The sequence below is a fragment of the Panthera uncia genome (genome assembly GCF_023721935.1).
Source record: "Panthera uncia isolate 11264 chromosome A3 unlocalized genomic scaffold, Puncia_PCG_1.0 HiC_scaffold_11, whole genome shotgun sequence".
Taxonomy (NCBI): domain Eukaryota; kingdom Metazoa; phylum Chordata; class Mammalia; order Carnivora; family Felidae; genus Panthera; species Panthera uncia.
In genome coordinates, this window is record NW_026057578.1 from 65,135,791 (window position 1) to 65,151,113 (window position 15,323).

The window sequence follows — 15,323 nt, forward strand, 5'->3', positions numbered from 1 at the left end:
TCCTTCCTTCCTTCCTTCCTTCCTTCCTTCCTTCCTTCCTTCCTTCCTTCCTTCTGTCATACCATGAATTCATAGGGAATGGGTTCCAGCAGTTCAGGCTCTTTTCCATTAGTTCTTACAAACTTTTCTGTGTGCAGCAGGCTGGTGCTTCATTTGGACCCATGTATCTTTCTCTTGGCTTCCTTTTTTCCTCTGATCATTTTATTTCACAGGCTTCAGGAAGCTGAATGCTTAATATGCTCAATATGTACACTAGTTGTCTTGGCAAGGATCTTGCCCCTGTTTGTTCACAACATTGTTAACAGCATGCTGGATGACACTGGAGACTCTTCCAGTTTTGCCATGGTAACATTTGTGGGGCGTTCCTTTTTTTTTTTTTTTTTTTTTAATAAGCAGGGCTTTAATTTTCCAGATTCACCTCCATTTTTTTTTTTTCCCCAATGTTTTTTATTTATTTTTGGGACAGAGAGAGACAGAGCATGAACGGGGGAGGGGCAGAGAGAGAGAGGGAGACACAGAATCGGAAACAGGCTCCAGGCTCCGAGCCATCAGCCCGGAGCCTGACGCGGGGCTCGAACTCACGGACCGCGAGATCGTGACCTGGCTGAAGTCGGACGCTTAACCGACTGCGCCACCCAGGCGCCCCGGGGCGTTCCTTTTTGAACAGTGCCATTCCCTTGATGTCTGCAGTGTCATTATCATCTCTTGTACATGTGCATGTATGTGGCTAAAGGACCGTCTCTGTTTTCTAAAAGGCCTACAGAACATAGCAGGTGCCCCTCTTGCCCTTTGTGTTGGTCATTTTGGCAGGTTACTGGAAGATGGTGGTATGGGCCAAAAAGTGGTGTTGATGACGTAAGACCCATTCCCTGGTGAGTTTGAGAGGAAACAGTGATAAAATAGTTGGAATAGGGAAGAAGCATGGGAAAACTCTTTTTTTTTTTTTTTTTTTTAATGTTGATTTTCGAGAGAGAGAGAGTGAGCAGGAGAGGGGCAGAGAGAGAGGGGGAGACACAGAATCTGAAGCAGGCTCCAGGCTCTAAATTGCCAGCACAGAGTCCTGATGCAGGGCTCGAACCCATGAACCGTGAGATCGTGACCTGAGCCGAAGTCTGTTGCTTAACCGACTGAACCACCTAGGCGCCCCAGCATGGGAAGATTCTTAATCAGAAATATCTTCTCTGTGGATTCTTAACATTTATCTGAGAGTAGCCTAAGGATATGAAAGTCTTGGGAAAACAAAAGAAAAAGAAAGATGAAGGGTTGGTCAGCCAAGCATCAGGTTTCTTTTATCCTTTCCTCACCCTCTTAACACTGCTTTCCCTGCTTTATCATGAGAACTCAGAGATTTCTTGTGATTGTTAAGACTGAGGCTTTATCAAACTATTGGTGCATAAGAAGCTCGTAGAAATTTCACAGCTGAGTCTCACCCCCAGGAATATTGTACTATCCACCTCTAAGTAACTTCCATGCTGGTGATCTTAGACCAGCCTTGGAGATGCTCAGTTAGAGCCAGAGGCTTAGGTAGGAAGGCCCATGTTTGTTTCATTGGATTATGGGACTTGACTCTGTTCAAAATCTGGTTTGTCTTTTAAATTTAGAGTACAACCATAGATATCTTTTCTGGAGTAGTAAGTACTTACAGCCCCAGTGACTAGTACACAGTATAATACCGGCTTGGTAGCAGATTTTTCCCCCCACTAATTTGACATTTGCCATAGCACGTATATCTGCTGCCAGCTGCCTAGATATTATCTTGGCATTCTATGGAGTTTTAGTTATTTTTCTGTTAATTTTCATCTTTTAAAAAGTGAACTTTTATTCAAGTTTCCTTAAACCAGTGGTTCTCAACCTGGGGCACTTTCCCCACAAGGGAACATGTGGCAGTGCCTGGAGACATTTTGGGTTATCGCTGGAGGGTGTAGTGTGTAGAACTCAGAGATGCTATTAAAGAGCTCAGAAGAGGGGCGCCTGGGTGGCTCAGTCGGTTAAGCGGCCGACTTCGGCTCAGGTCACGATCTCGCGGTCTGTGAGTTCGAGCCCCGCGTCGGGCTCTGGGCTGATGGCTCAGAGCCTGGAGCCTGCTTCCGATTCTGTGTCTCCCTCTCTCTCTGCCCCTCCCCCGTTCGTGCTCTGTCTCTCTCTGTCTCAAAAATAAATAAACTTAAAAAAAAAAAAATAAAGAGCTCAGAAGAGCCCTCTCACAACAAGGAATTGTCTAGCTTAAATGTCAGTATTGTTGAGGTTCAGAAATCTTGCTTTAAATATATGTGGTCATCATGTGATTACTGTGGGGGCAGCATAATTTTCCCCTCATATAATATGCTGGATGAGCATTTTGGTGATAGAGGAATTATAAATGCTGATGGGGAGTTAAGTAAATACTTAAGAAATTTAGAAAGCTGATTTGTTTCCTTTCTCTGTCCTTATGTAATTTGAGGGTTAATTTACTGCTCATATAGTTTACAAATATAAGGAAAATGGTTGCTCATTGATAGCCTTCTGCACCTAGGACCATCTGTTATGCCCATGGCTATTTTCCTTACCTTTTTTTGTAGGCTCCACATCGAATGTGGGGCTTGAATTCACCACCCTGGTATTAAGAGTTGCATGTTCTACCAACTGAGCCAGGCAGGTGCCCCTTCTCTACCTTTGATTACTCAAATTTACCTTTTGGCTATACTGAAATATGTGTTGCAATAACCTCTACAGCATAGTTTTTCAAACTGCACGTTGTGACCCAGTGGTGGGTTATGAAATTAGTGCATTGGGTGAAAACTAGTATTTTTGACAAATTAAATATAAGAGAAAAATAAGAGTCCATTACATATAGTAGGAGTAAGTATTGTTTGTGAAACCTGTTTTATGTATTTATTTTTAATAGTTTGTTTATTTGTGAGAGAGACAGAGACAGTGTGAGTGGGAGAAGGGCAGAGAGAGAGAGAATCCCAATCAGGCTCCCTGCCATCAGTACAGAGCCTGATGTGGAGCTCTAACTTACGAAACCATGAGATCATGACCTGAGCCAAGAGCCAACCAAGAGTTGGACACTTAACCAACTGAGCCACCCAGGCATGCCTGTTTATTTATTTGTTTATTTTAATGTTTATTTTTGAGAGAGAGAGAGAAGAGACAGCGCACGAGCAGAGGAGCAGAGACAGGGAGACAAAGAATCTGAACCAGGGTCCAGGCTCTGAGCTGTCAGCACGGAGCCCAGTGTGGGTCTCCAACTCTCAAACCACGAGATCATGACCTAAGCCCAAGTCAGACACTTAACTGACTGAGCCACCCAGGCATCCCAGACCTATTTTAATTATATATTGTAGGTAAGGAAAATTTCTTTTTTCCTACTACCCTCTAGGTTCTCTGGCAGAGACCCTATAAATTAGACTGACAAAAGACAGATTAACAAGAGAAAAACACACTGAAGTTTATGCTTATACGCGGGAGCACTCAGATGAGTGACTCGGGGTTGATTAGAACTTGGGCATATATAGCATCTTAACAAAGGAACAATAAATTTTCAAAGAGACTAGACAGAGGAGAAGAATTTTGAGTTCCTAAGGTGAAGTGATGGGAAACTAATGATAGATAAAGGCTAGTAAGTAAAATTTGGTGTGTGGATTCCTCTGGTACCGTTTCCAGGCTGATAAGGGTCTAAAGTTGTGGTTAACTTTTGTCCTGTCTGGTGAAGAGAGAAGAGAGGACATCTGTAAATTATGTCCTGCTTTTAGGCAAATGGGGAGAAGGCAGAGAGCTTTTCTTTCTGCTTCTTAATTGTCGTCAGCTCAAAATAGTCCTTAAGGACACTAAAGTAGCATGTTTTGAGGTGGCATGTTATGCCTCCTACGATATCTATGCATGCATATGCTGGATCATGATGTAAAAACATTTCTTGCTGTGAGTTACAGGGAAGAAAGTGGAAAGCCACGGATTACAATAAATTGCAAAAGTAATATGAGCTGCATGTTTTATAGTTCTTAGACCAAGATTTTATTTATTGATTTGGGGAAGCAATAAACTTACTTGCTTTTTAATTAGAAATTTGGGGCTTTGTACTGTCAAAAGGTAATTTTAGAATGCATTCTGAAAATTTATAAGACCTTCTGATAGAATAAGTATTGGATTTGGCAACATTCTTGAATTGTAATTCTGTTTTATTGAAGATTATTGTTTACATGTTCACTGATGTGTCAGTAACAACGATATCCCAATAATGAAATTCTTCTGCTTAAAAAATGGCAATTCGATGAAAGGCAAATGAAATGGGTATGTGTTATATCTTCTGATACTACTACTTAACTAAACATTAATTTGGTTATTAACTAATCAGAAACTGCTTACATTTTCTATTATGGCGCTTTCCATCCTAGGAAGTTTACATTTCAGAATAGATTCAAGCTTCCTGTGTGGAATTTTTGAGTTAATTTAGTTGATTCTTATGTACGTAGTAGACAGATTTTAATTTTAAGCCAAAATATTTAACATTAATTCTAATGTAATTTATTTCAGACTAAATTTAGTGGAAGCTTTTGTAGAAGATGCAGAATTGAGGCAGAGTTTACAAGAGGATTTACTTCGTCGATTTCCAGATCTTAACCGACTTGCCAAGAAATTTCAAAGACAGGCAGCAAACTTACAAGATTGTTACCGACTCTATCAGGGTATAAATCAACTCCCTAATGTTATTCGGGCTCTGGAAAAATATGAAGGTAACAATGATTTTGTTACTGTTTTCCTTCACTCTCAATATACTTAGCAAATATACTGTCCTTACAAAGTTGGGTCTGGTAACTCACTTCAAGTTTTTCTAATAACAGGTTTGTATTGACCTGTAGCTATGTTGTAGAAGTCCGGAATCATGAGACAACTTATAATTTTTGCTTTTTACAAGTGAATGTCAGAGTAAGTGGGTTTATTGGACTAGCAGGGCTCAGTTGCCATAGAAGACTCAAGGGCCCAAAATGACATTGCTTTCAGATCTACAGTTTATTGAAGGAAAGGGGTGCAGTCTAGCAGCAGCACTAACATAAGGATAATGTATCACAGCCAAAGTTTCACAGCAGGGGTCCAGGGAGGTCAGTTGTAGGCTCCTATTGTCCTTCCTTTTCAAAGGTCCTTGGTGAGGTGCACTTTTCTCTCACATTAGGAACCACCAATGTGTGCAGAACACCTTGGAGCTAGGGAGCTTAAAATGGAGTCTTGCTAGACTTTTTTTTTTTTTTTAAGTTTATTTATTCTGAGAGAGAGAGAGAGAGAGAGAGAACAAATGGGGGAGGGGCAGAGAGGGAGAATCTCAAGCAGACTCCGCACTGTCAGTGCAGAGCCATATGTGGGGCTCAAACTCATGAAACTGAGATCATGACCTGAGCTGAAGCCAAGAGCCAGGTTGCCTCTTGCTGGACTTTTCGTATATTTTCCTGATCTTGTGGGCATTTTCCTGTTCTATAACTAGCCTGTATAGCAGAACCTTCCAGTGCAAGGAGGCCTCATTGAGACTCTTGCAAATCATCAATCAAAAACAGTGCTGACAAGCTGAACAAACAATCTTGAATTTCCTCAGATCTATGATTACAGAACAACAGGATATGTGTGATGCCTTGACCAGGGAACATTGCCCTAAAGGAACTTTAAGAAAACCATTCAGGCAATTCCAGGCTTGCTGGAGTGAACCTTTCCAGCACACCTATAAAATCAAGTTAAGACAAAAAGTTTTGATGATCTCTAACAGTTGATGTCACAGTGAAGTTACCAGAATGAAGTGAGCAGAGTTTTACATACTGATATAGTATGGATAAAATCAGTTTGCTCTTACAAGTGTAGTTTTTAACTTTTAAGTGAATCCTAAATTTCTATAACAGTTCAGTGATTATGATGTTATATGTCTCATACATAAAGCATTTTAAGTTTTAGAGTTAAAAATCACCATCCCTTAGAACTGTTAAACCATTCAGTATTATGAGAAAGCTTTTTCTGCAGACAGACTTAAAAAATTCAACTCTATGATGACAAGCTATAAAATAAGCATAGATTTAATTTAAATTTCATGATGACCTTTTCCCTTAAAGTGTAGAAGATACCTAAGTGCTGCTTATTTTAAAGTACCACTGTGGAAGAAGTATTCCCACTCAAGCCAAGGCTCCTCCGCAGACTGATGAGACTTAAATGCCCTTGCATTTTGTTCCACTAACATGGAATTAAAGGAAATGGGTCTTTATCTTTCCTGTTTCTGCATTCCTTTAGTGTGGCTTAGGCAGCCATTTACCTTCCCTGTGCTTCAGTTTCCTCGTCTACTAAAAGAATATCTTTTATAGTGCTGTGCTTTTCTGATTCCATATTCTCTGGCCCCATTCCAATAGGATCCATTGGAAGCACAAGGGGATTGACCAGTATTAGGGCTATGATAATCAGATTATCATGGGGGTAGGCTCTGTAAACAGTTAATTCACTCTTAACCACTTATAGTTATTTTGAACCTTACATCTTTTCCTTCTCATAGTAAAAAAAAATAAAAATAAAAAAAATCCTTATTCCTGTACTCTTCTTATACCTACACCTCTTTTTTGCTTTCCATTCCTAGTCAAGATTCTGAAAGCCTACATTTCCATCTTCCATTTGCTCAGCTGCCTTTCAGCCCTGACCACAGCACTGAAATGGCATTTGCTAAGTTACTTACTATTGCTAAATCCAGCCAGCACAGTCCAGTCCTTATCACACCAGCTTTAAATGCTGAGTTTGACAATTTTTTTCCTTCTAGTTTTATTGAGCTGTAACTGACACATAACACTGTATAGGCTTAGGTGTGCAACATAATGATTTGATATACGTACGTATTGGAAAGTAGTTACCACAGTAAGTTTAGTTAATATCTGTCACCTCACATAGTTACAATTCTTTTCTTGCAATGAGAACTTTTAAGATCTAATCTCTTAGCAGCTTTCAAATATACAGTACAGTATTTTTAACTGTAAGTCACCATGCTGTACTTACATCTCCAGAACTTAAATCTTATAACTGGAAGTTTGTACCTTTAGACCCCCTTCCCCCTTTTCCCCACCCCAGCTGCTGGCAACCACCATTCTTTTTTCTTTTCTTTTCTTTTCTTTTCTTTTCTTTTCTTTTCTTTTCTCTTTTTTCTTTTCTTTTCTTTCTTTCTTTCATTTTTATTATTTATTTATTTATTTTTGAAGGAGAGAAAGAGTGTGAACAGTGAAGGGGCAGAGAGAGAGGGAGACACAGAATCTGAAGTAGGCTCCAGGCTCTGAGCTGTCAGCACAGAGCCTGACACAGGGCTCAAACCCACGAGCTGTGAGATCATGACCTGAGCCGAAGTTGGACGCTTAACTGATTGAGACACCCAGGCACCCCTCTTTCTTTCTTTCCTTTTTAAATGTTTATTTTTGAGAGAGAGCGCACACGAGTGGGGGAGGGGCATAAAGTGGGGGCAGACAGAGGATCTGTCTGATGCAGAGCTTGAACTCCTGAACCGTGAGATCATAACCTGAGCTGAAGTCGGATGCTTAACTGACGAAGCCACTTAGATGCCCCTCTTTTTTTCTTTTTTTTTTTTCAAAGTTTATTTTGAGAGAGAGGGGGGGGGGGGGGGGGCAGAGAGAGAGGGAGAAAGAGAATCCCAAGCAGGTTCTGTGCTGTCAGTGCAGAGCCCGACGCAGGGCTTGATCTCACAAACAAGAGATCATGACCTAAGCTGCAACCAAGAGTCAGATGCCCACTATTTTCTGTTTCTGAGTTCAGTTTTAATTAGATTCCACATGTAAGTGAGATCATACAGTATTTGACTTTCTCTGCCTGACTTACTTCACTTAGCAGAGTGCCCACCATGTTATCACAGGTGGCAGGATTTCTTTTATTTTCTTTTATTTAAAAAAAAATTTAAAACATTTTAAAAGTATTTTTATTTATTTTGAGAGAGAGCAGGGTAGGGCAGAGAGAGAAGGGGAAAGAGAGAATCCCAAGCAGGCTCTGTCAGCATGGAGCCCAGTGTGGGGCTCGAACTCATGAACTGAGATCATGACCTGAGCTGAAATCAAGAGTTGGTCGCTTAACCAACTGAGCCACCCAGGCACCCCAGTATTTCCTTTTTTTTTTTAATGGCTGAGTAATAGTCCATTGTATATATACACCACATTTTCTTTATCCATTAAAAAAATTATTTTTAACGTTTATCCATTTTTGAGAGACAGAGACAGAACTTGAGTGGGGGAGGGGCAGAGAGAGAGGGAAACACAGAATTTGAAGCAGACTCTAAGGCTCTGAGCTGTCAGCACAGAGCCTGACCCGGAGCTAGAACTCACACATGGTGAGATTATGACCTGAGCTGGTCAGATGCTTAACCGACTGAGCCACACAGGTGCCCCATTCTTTATCCATTTATCCATCAGTAGACCCTTAGATTATTTCTGTATCTTGTTAGTTGTAAGTCTACTGCAGTGAACAAGGAAGTGCAGATATCTCTTTCAGATAATGATTTTGTTACTTTTGGATATATACCCAGCAGTAGAATTGCCGGATCCTTCTATGTTTTGCCTTTCCCTTAAGACTCCCCCCACCCCAGTTCGGTTTTTGGCACTTTTTCTGTTCAATACCAGGAACTTTAAAGCTGGGAGTTTTGAATGAATTCTTAGAAGTGTTTTGACATTTCATACAAGATTTTGTGTATGTGTCTTTTCTGGGAAAAGATCTGTAATTTTCATCAGCTATTCAAAAGCATATATAAACTACTCCTCCCCCTCCAAGAGAAAGGGTAAGAAATACTCTTGTGCCCATTCTTTGGTGAATCTTTTTCATTGCCTGGGATAAGCACAGAAGTTAGGAATTGGTCTTGAGAGTAGCTTGGCTCTCTTCCTCCTGCATATATGGGGCTTAATGTACTCAAGGAGAGTTTTGCAACAGGTCAGTAATTTCCTACTTTTTGGGGGTTACACTTAAGTTATATAGACCTTTGAGAGATCGTAACATTATCTAAATCAAATGCTTCACATTATCCACTTTGGCAACTGATGTCTGCTTTAAGGTATTTAAGTCACCTAGCCTAGAGAATATTAGGGGAGGAAGACTGTTCCAGATATTGTGGTACCAAGGGCCACGTTCTTTTCTTTCTGTAACATGGAATATTGGATACTCCAGGTGTGCCCTAGTCATTAGGAACCTAACTAATCTGAGTTTTCTCTAAAAAAAACCCCCAACAGAATGGAGGTGCCTGGTTGGGTCAGTCGGTGGAGCATGCAACTATTGATCTTGGGGTTATGGTTTGAGCCCATTGTTGGGTATAGAGATTGCTTAAAAATAAAATCTTACAAAACAAAATAACAGAATGACATTTTGATGAGTTTAACATAGCTCCTAGTTTACTGATTTCATGGAGAGAGCCAAAACTGAGGCCAACTTAGGAGGAAAATGAACCAAATTCACTATTTTTAAAAGCAGAATCATGACTTAAAAAAAATTTTTTTAAGTATGTGAGTATATTGCTAGAAATTGAGTATGTTCTCCTATCACCTTGTGATGTTTTTGTTTTTGATTAAGTCTAGGTTTAAAGTTATATTAATGTTATTCCTAAAAAAAAAAATAACAGTAAATTCTGAGACAGCAGAGGGCAGCAACAGTCTACAAAGCTGACTTGGGTTGAGTGATAGAAGCTCTACTCTAAATCATCTTTCTCCTGTAAGAAATAGTTATTTGAAAAATATACTTGTCTTCCCTTCTTCCTTGTATCTTTTTTTTTTTTTTTTAATGTTTAAGTTTTGAGAGAAAGGGAGAGGGAGAGACAGAGCATGGTCAGGGGAGGGGCAGAGAGAGAGAAGAGAGGGAGACAAAGAATCTGAAACAGGCTCCAGGCTCTGAGCTGTCCGCATAGAGCCTAACATGGGGCTTGAACTCACAAACCATGAGATCATGACCTGAGCCAGCGTCAGACAGTTAACCAACTGAGCCACCCATGTGCCCCCTTGTATCTTTTAAAATTAAAAAGTTGAGGCAAAATCTAAATAATATTGTGCATTTAGGGCAAATTTCTGATAGTGCTTAAAGCAGCTCCTATAAGTATCCAGATGATTTTATTGATAAATTTTGTTGTAACAGCACTCATGCTGAGGTGCATAACTTTTCCCTCTTCCTGTATCCAATTAATCATCTGTTTCTGTTTAATATACTTCTTAAAATTTTCACATTTGCTATTTTTCCTCCCCTGCTCTGTGCTTCCTCCTCAATGAAACCATAGTTATCTTTTCTAGCTCATCTCATTTGATCATGTCATTTCTTCCCCTTCAGAACACGTTAATTGCTTCCTGTTACCTACAGGAAGAAGTCCTCTGGTCTGCCTTTTTAACAGCAAGCAATTCTATATTGACAAATTACTTTTCCAAGAAGGTAGTACTCATTTATAGTTCCAGTCACAGGATTTAGAAGAAAACTTCTTTGCATCCTCACCAACACTGTTTGCTTTCTATTATGGTGATTAGTGTATTTTAGTGGTTAGTATATTCTGTTGCAAATGTTTAGTGGGATCTGGGTGGAAGTAATTTGATGAAGGGACAGAAATACAAGGGTAATATGACTCTTAGCCCAAGAATATATACCAAAAGATTAAATGAGAAAATTGCTATAATAAGTGATGGGTGAGAGAAAGGAAAAATAATCTTATGAAGTTGGGACTGTAAAGGAAAACTCAGTTTTTCTCCTGTGAGTCTTTTTCCTGTATCTCTCCTTTGCTCTCATACAGAACACTGCACTTCTAGTCACCAGATGTTTGGAACTTTTCCCTCCACGCCAAACAATTTTCTTTGACACCAGCTGGGTGTCCTACAGTGTAACTCAGCTCTGATATTGTCTCCCTGGAAATAACACCAGATTCCAAGGTTAAGGGCATAGTCCCACAAGACACCAGACCAACTGACTATAGATTGAAGATTCCTGTGATAACCTCCTTGGATTTTTTTTTTCAATGTTCATTTATTTTTGAGAGAGTGAGTATGAGTGTGCAAGGGGCAGAGAGAGGGAGACAGAGGACCCAAAGTAGGCTCCCTCTGACAGAAGGGAGCCTGGTGTAGGGCTTGAACTCATGAACTGTGAGATCATGACCTGGGCCAAAGTCAGACACTTAACTGACCGAGCCACCCAGGGGCTCCCGATTTGCTAGAGCAGCTCACAGAAATCAGGGAACCATATTTACCAGTTTCATTAGAGGATACAGATGAACATCTAGAGCTTCTAGTCATGGTTTGGTCTGTCTGGTAACCAGCCCTCATCCAGGAGCCCACCTTTATTTATGTATGTATGTATGTATGTATGTATGTATGTATGTATGTAAACTTTACCCCAATGTGAGGCTCAAACTCATGACCCTGATAGGTGCCTCTAGAGTCACCCTTTTAGAACAAGAGATGCTCCTAGTGCTCTTAACACTTAGGAAATTATGGGGGCTCCTGGGTGATTCCATTGGTTAAGTGTCTGACTCTTGATTTTGCCCCATGTCATGATCTCATGGTTTGTGAGTTCGAGCCCCAAATGAGATTCTCTGTCTCCCTTCTCCTGTCCCGTGATCACCTGCTCTCTTTCTCTCTCAAAAATAAACAAATATTAAAAAAAAAAAAAAACACTTAGGAAATTACAAGGTTTATAGGAGCTCTGTGCCAGGAACTGGGGGCAGAGACCAATAGGTTTCTTTTGATCTCACAGGGACTAGCACAAGTATAAAATGATACTCATAAGTAATACATGAAATCAGAAGAAAAAGTCAATATAGAAAAGTACTATTTTGTCAAAATGACAGTAGTCATAAAGGAGAATGAGGATGGCGTCAGAGAAGGTATTACTTGCATGTGGGGGGACTGAGACAGGTGGCTGTGCTTAAACAAAAGGGATGACGTGGCTGGAGAAGCTGACAAGAGAAGATGAGTGAAGGAAGGGGGTGGGGCATGAGGAAGGATGAGAGGCCCGTACTGTAGAGTGCTGACCAGTGCTGATGGCAGTGAAAGAAGAGCGGGAATGGCCATGTGCCAGAGGTCGTCATTCAGAGCTATCTGATTACTTAGACATTTTACCATGATTCACCTGCGCTTGGCTTTTTTGTTTAATTTGGTAATTTATTGGCTCCAGCCTCATATTTGTGTGAATACTTAAACTTTCATTAGCAGTGTCTTACTAGTATTTATTCCACTTACCTGGACTTTTAAATCTATTTCATAAATCTATTAAAGGGATCAGATAAAGTTTAATTATGTTAATAAAACTTTTAGTTTAGAATTGATAATACAAAGAATTTGTGTACAATTAGTCAAGGAAATGTAGGCATAGAATAAATTGTTTAAATCTTTGTTAATTAAAACTCAGGTCTTTTTATTACCATTTACCAAAATATTTAATAGAATAGGCCAACTTCATAATTAATATAGATTTTAGGTTGAGTTTCTCAGTCATGGACTATTTGAACAGTCTGATTTAGCTGACCTGTGACTAGGGCCAGGCATGGATCTGAGGATAGTGTCACAAGGGCATGTGTAAGGAGGTACCTCCTATGTGCTGTCCAGAACTGTCCTGTAGTTTGTTTTGATTTTTAGTGTTATTTGCTCATTTAACTTGAGATTAGATAGTCTTTCTTTATTTCACTTAAAATTTTTTTGAGTATAGTTGACACAATGTTACATGAGTTTCAGGTATACAGCATAGTAATTCAACAACTCGTTATGCTATACTCAAAAGTGTAGCTGCCGCCTGTCACCGTAAATACTATTATAATACCGTCTACTATATTCCGTATGCTGTACATTTCATCCCTGTGACTTATACATTCCATAACTGGAAGCCTGTATTTCCTAATCCCCTTCACCCATTTTACCCATTTCTCTACCCCTTATCCTTCTGGCAGCTATCAGTTTTCTGTATTTATGCGTCTGTTTCTCCTTTTTGCTTATTTGTTTGTTTTGTTTTTTAGATCCCAAATATAAGTGAAATCATAAAATACTTGTTTTTCTCAGTCTGACTTATTTCACTTAACATGATACCCTCTAGATCCATCCGTGTTGTCACAAATGGCAAGCTCTCATCCCCTTTTTTTTTTACGACTGATACTCCAGTGTGTGTGTGTGTGTGTGTGTGTGTGTGTGTGTGTGTGTATTTGTGTGTGTGTGTACATACATACCACATCTTCATTCATTCATCTATCAGTGGACACTTAACATTGCTTCCATATCTTGGCTATTGTAAATAATGCTGTACGGGTGCCTGGGTTGCTCAAGTCGGTTGAGTGGCCTTCGGCTCACGTCATGATCTCAAATTTGTGCATTCAGGCCCTGCATCGGGCTCGGTGCTGACAGCTGGGAGCCAGGACCCTGCTTCAGATTCTGTATCTCCTTTTCTCTCTCTTTTTCTCTGCCCCTCCCCTGCTGTGTGCTTGCGCGCTCTCTCTCTCTCTCTCTCTCTCTCTCTCTCTCAAAAATAAATAAATAAAACTTAAAATAATGTTGCAGTAAACATAGGGATGGGTATATCTTTTCAAATTAGTGTTTTCGTTTTCTTTGGGTAAAAAATGACCAGTAGTGGAATTACTGAACCATACAATATTTGTTTTTAATTTTTTTTTTTTTAATTTTTTTTTTTCAACATTTTTAATTTATTTTTGGGACAGAGAGAGACAGAGCATGAACGGGGGAGGGGCAGAGAGAGAGGGAGACACAGAATCGGAAACAGGCTCCAGGCTCCGAGCCATCAGCCCAGAGCCTGACGCGGGGCTCGAACTCACGGACCGCGAGATCGTGACCTGGCTGAAGTCGGACGCTTAACCGACTGCGCCACCCAGGCGCCCCTGTTTTTAATTTTTTAAGGAACCTCCATACTGTTTTCCACAGTGGCTGCACCAGTTTGCATTCCCACCGATAATGCATGAAGATTCCTTTTTCTCCATATCCTTGCTAACATTTATTTTTTATCTTTTTTATTCTAGCTATTCAGCAGGTGTAAGGTGATTTCTCATTGTGGTTTTGATTTGTATTTCCCTGATGATTAATAATGTTGAGTATCATTTCATGTGTCTCTTGACCATCTGTCTCCTTTGGAAAAATGTCTATTCAGATCCTCTGTCCAGTTTAATCTGATTGTTTATTTGGTCTTGAGTTGTGTAAGTTCTTTATATATTTTGGATATTATTCCCTTAACGAATATATCATTTGCAAATATTTTGTCTCATTCAGTAGGTTGCCATTTTGTTTTGTTGATGGTTTTCTTCACTGCAAAAGCTTTTTATTTTGGTATAGTCCTTATAATTGATTTTTGCTTTTGTTTCTTTGTCTTAGGAGACATATCTAGGAAAAAGTTGCTACGGCCAATGTCACAAATTACTGCCTCCGTTTTCTTCTAGGAATTTTCTTGTTTCATGTCTCACAGTTAGGTCTTTAATCCATTTTGAGTTTATTTTTGTGTATGGTGTCAGCAACTCCAAGAAATTAAAATCTTTTGGTGGCTGGCAGCAAATCTAGTGTTCCTACAGAAATTATTTAATGATGTAATTACTTAGATATTTCACATTTTGATGTACTTACGAAGCTAACAGTTACTTCTTTGTGTCATCTCTGGTATCCTTGCTAGATGAGTGTTGTGTGTATCAAAACTAAAGACCAGGGGCACCTAGGTGTCTCAGTTGGTTAAGTGTCTGACTCTTGTTTTCGGCTCAGGTCGTAATCTTGTGGTTTGTGAGTTTGAGCCCCTTGTGGGGTTCTGTGCTGTCAGTGCAGAGCCTGCTTGGGATTCTCTCTCTCCCTCTTTCTGCCCCTCCCGTGCTCACTCAGTCTAAATAAATAAATCAATAACCAACCAGTGATTGATTGCCTTATCAGGCCCTTGCTTCCTTCCTTCAGTAAGTCGTTCAACAGATGGTTAATTTGTGCCAGGCCTTATCCTAGGAGGTACAATAGTAGATATGGCAGATAAGATCCCTGTTCTTATGGAGGGTCAGTAATAGTGGAAGATTAGAGGGAGATAGACAATAAATCAATGAGCAAGAATTTAAATAGTAATAATAAAATAAAGAAAGCATAATATATTGATAGGATAGAGTGACTTGGCTGGGGCCAGGGGAAACACTAGGTCTTTTGGTCAAGGATAACCTCTCGAATTGCTTCTAAGGTGGAACTTGTATGATGAGAAGTTGCCAGCTGGTAAGATAAAGGGGGAGGCTAGTGGGACCAGCCAGTACAAGTGTCTAAGGCTTGAATTGTTGATGGAGTGAAGGAGAGCTAGAGTGGTCAAGCATAGAGATAAAGAATGAGGGCCATGTTAGGAGTAGATGCCAGAGAGGTAAGATCTAGCTG

At 39.9% G+C, this 15,323-nt stretch overlaps 1 protein-coding gene across 1 annotated transcript in view; it reads left to right on the forward strand.

Annotated features, from left to right (window-relative positions):
- MSH2 (mutS homolog 2) overlaps nt 1-15,323 on the forward strand; it is an 82,071-nt gene that overhangs the window by 29,628 nt on the left and 37,120 nt on the right. The window contains exon 7 of the mRNA XM_049651449.1: nt 4,513-4,712. Within this exon, the coding sequence (XP_049507406.1) occupies nt 4,513-4,712 (200 nt within the window). The remainder of the gene's footprint in view (nt 1-4,512; nt 4,713-15,323) is intronic.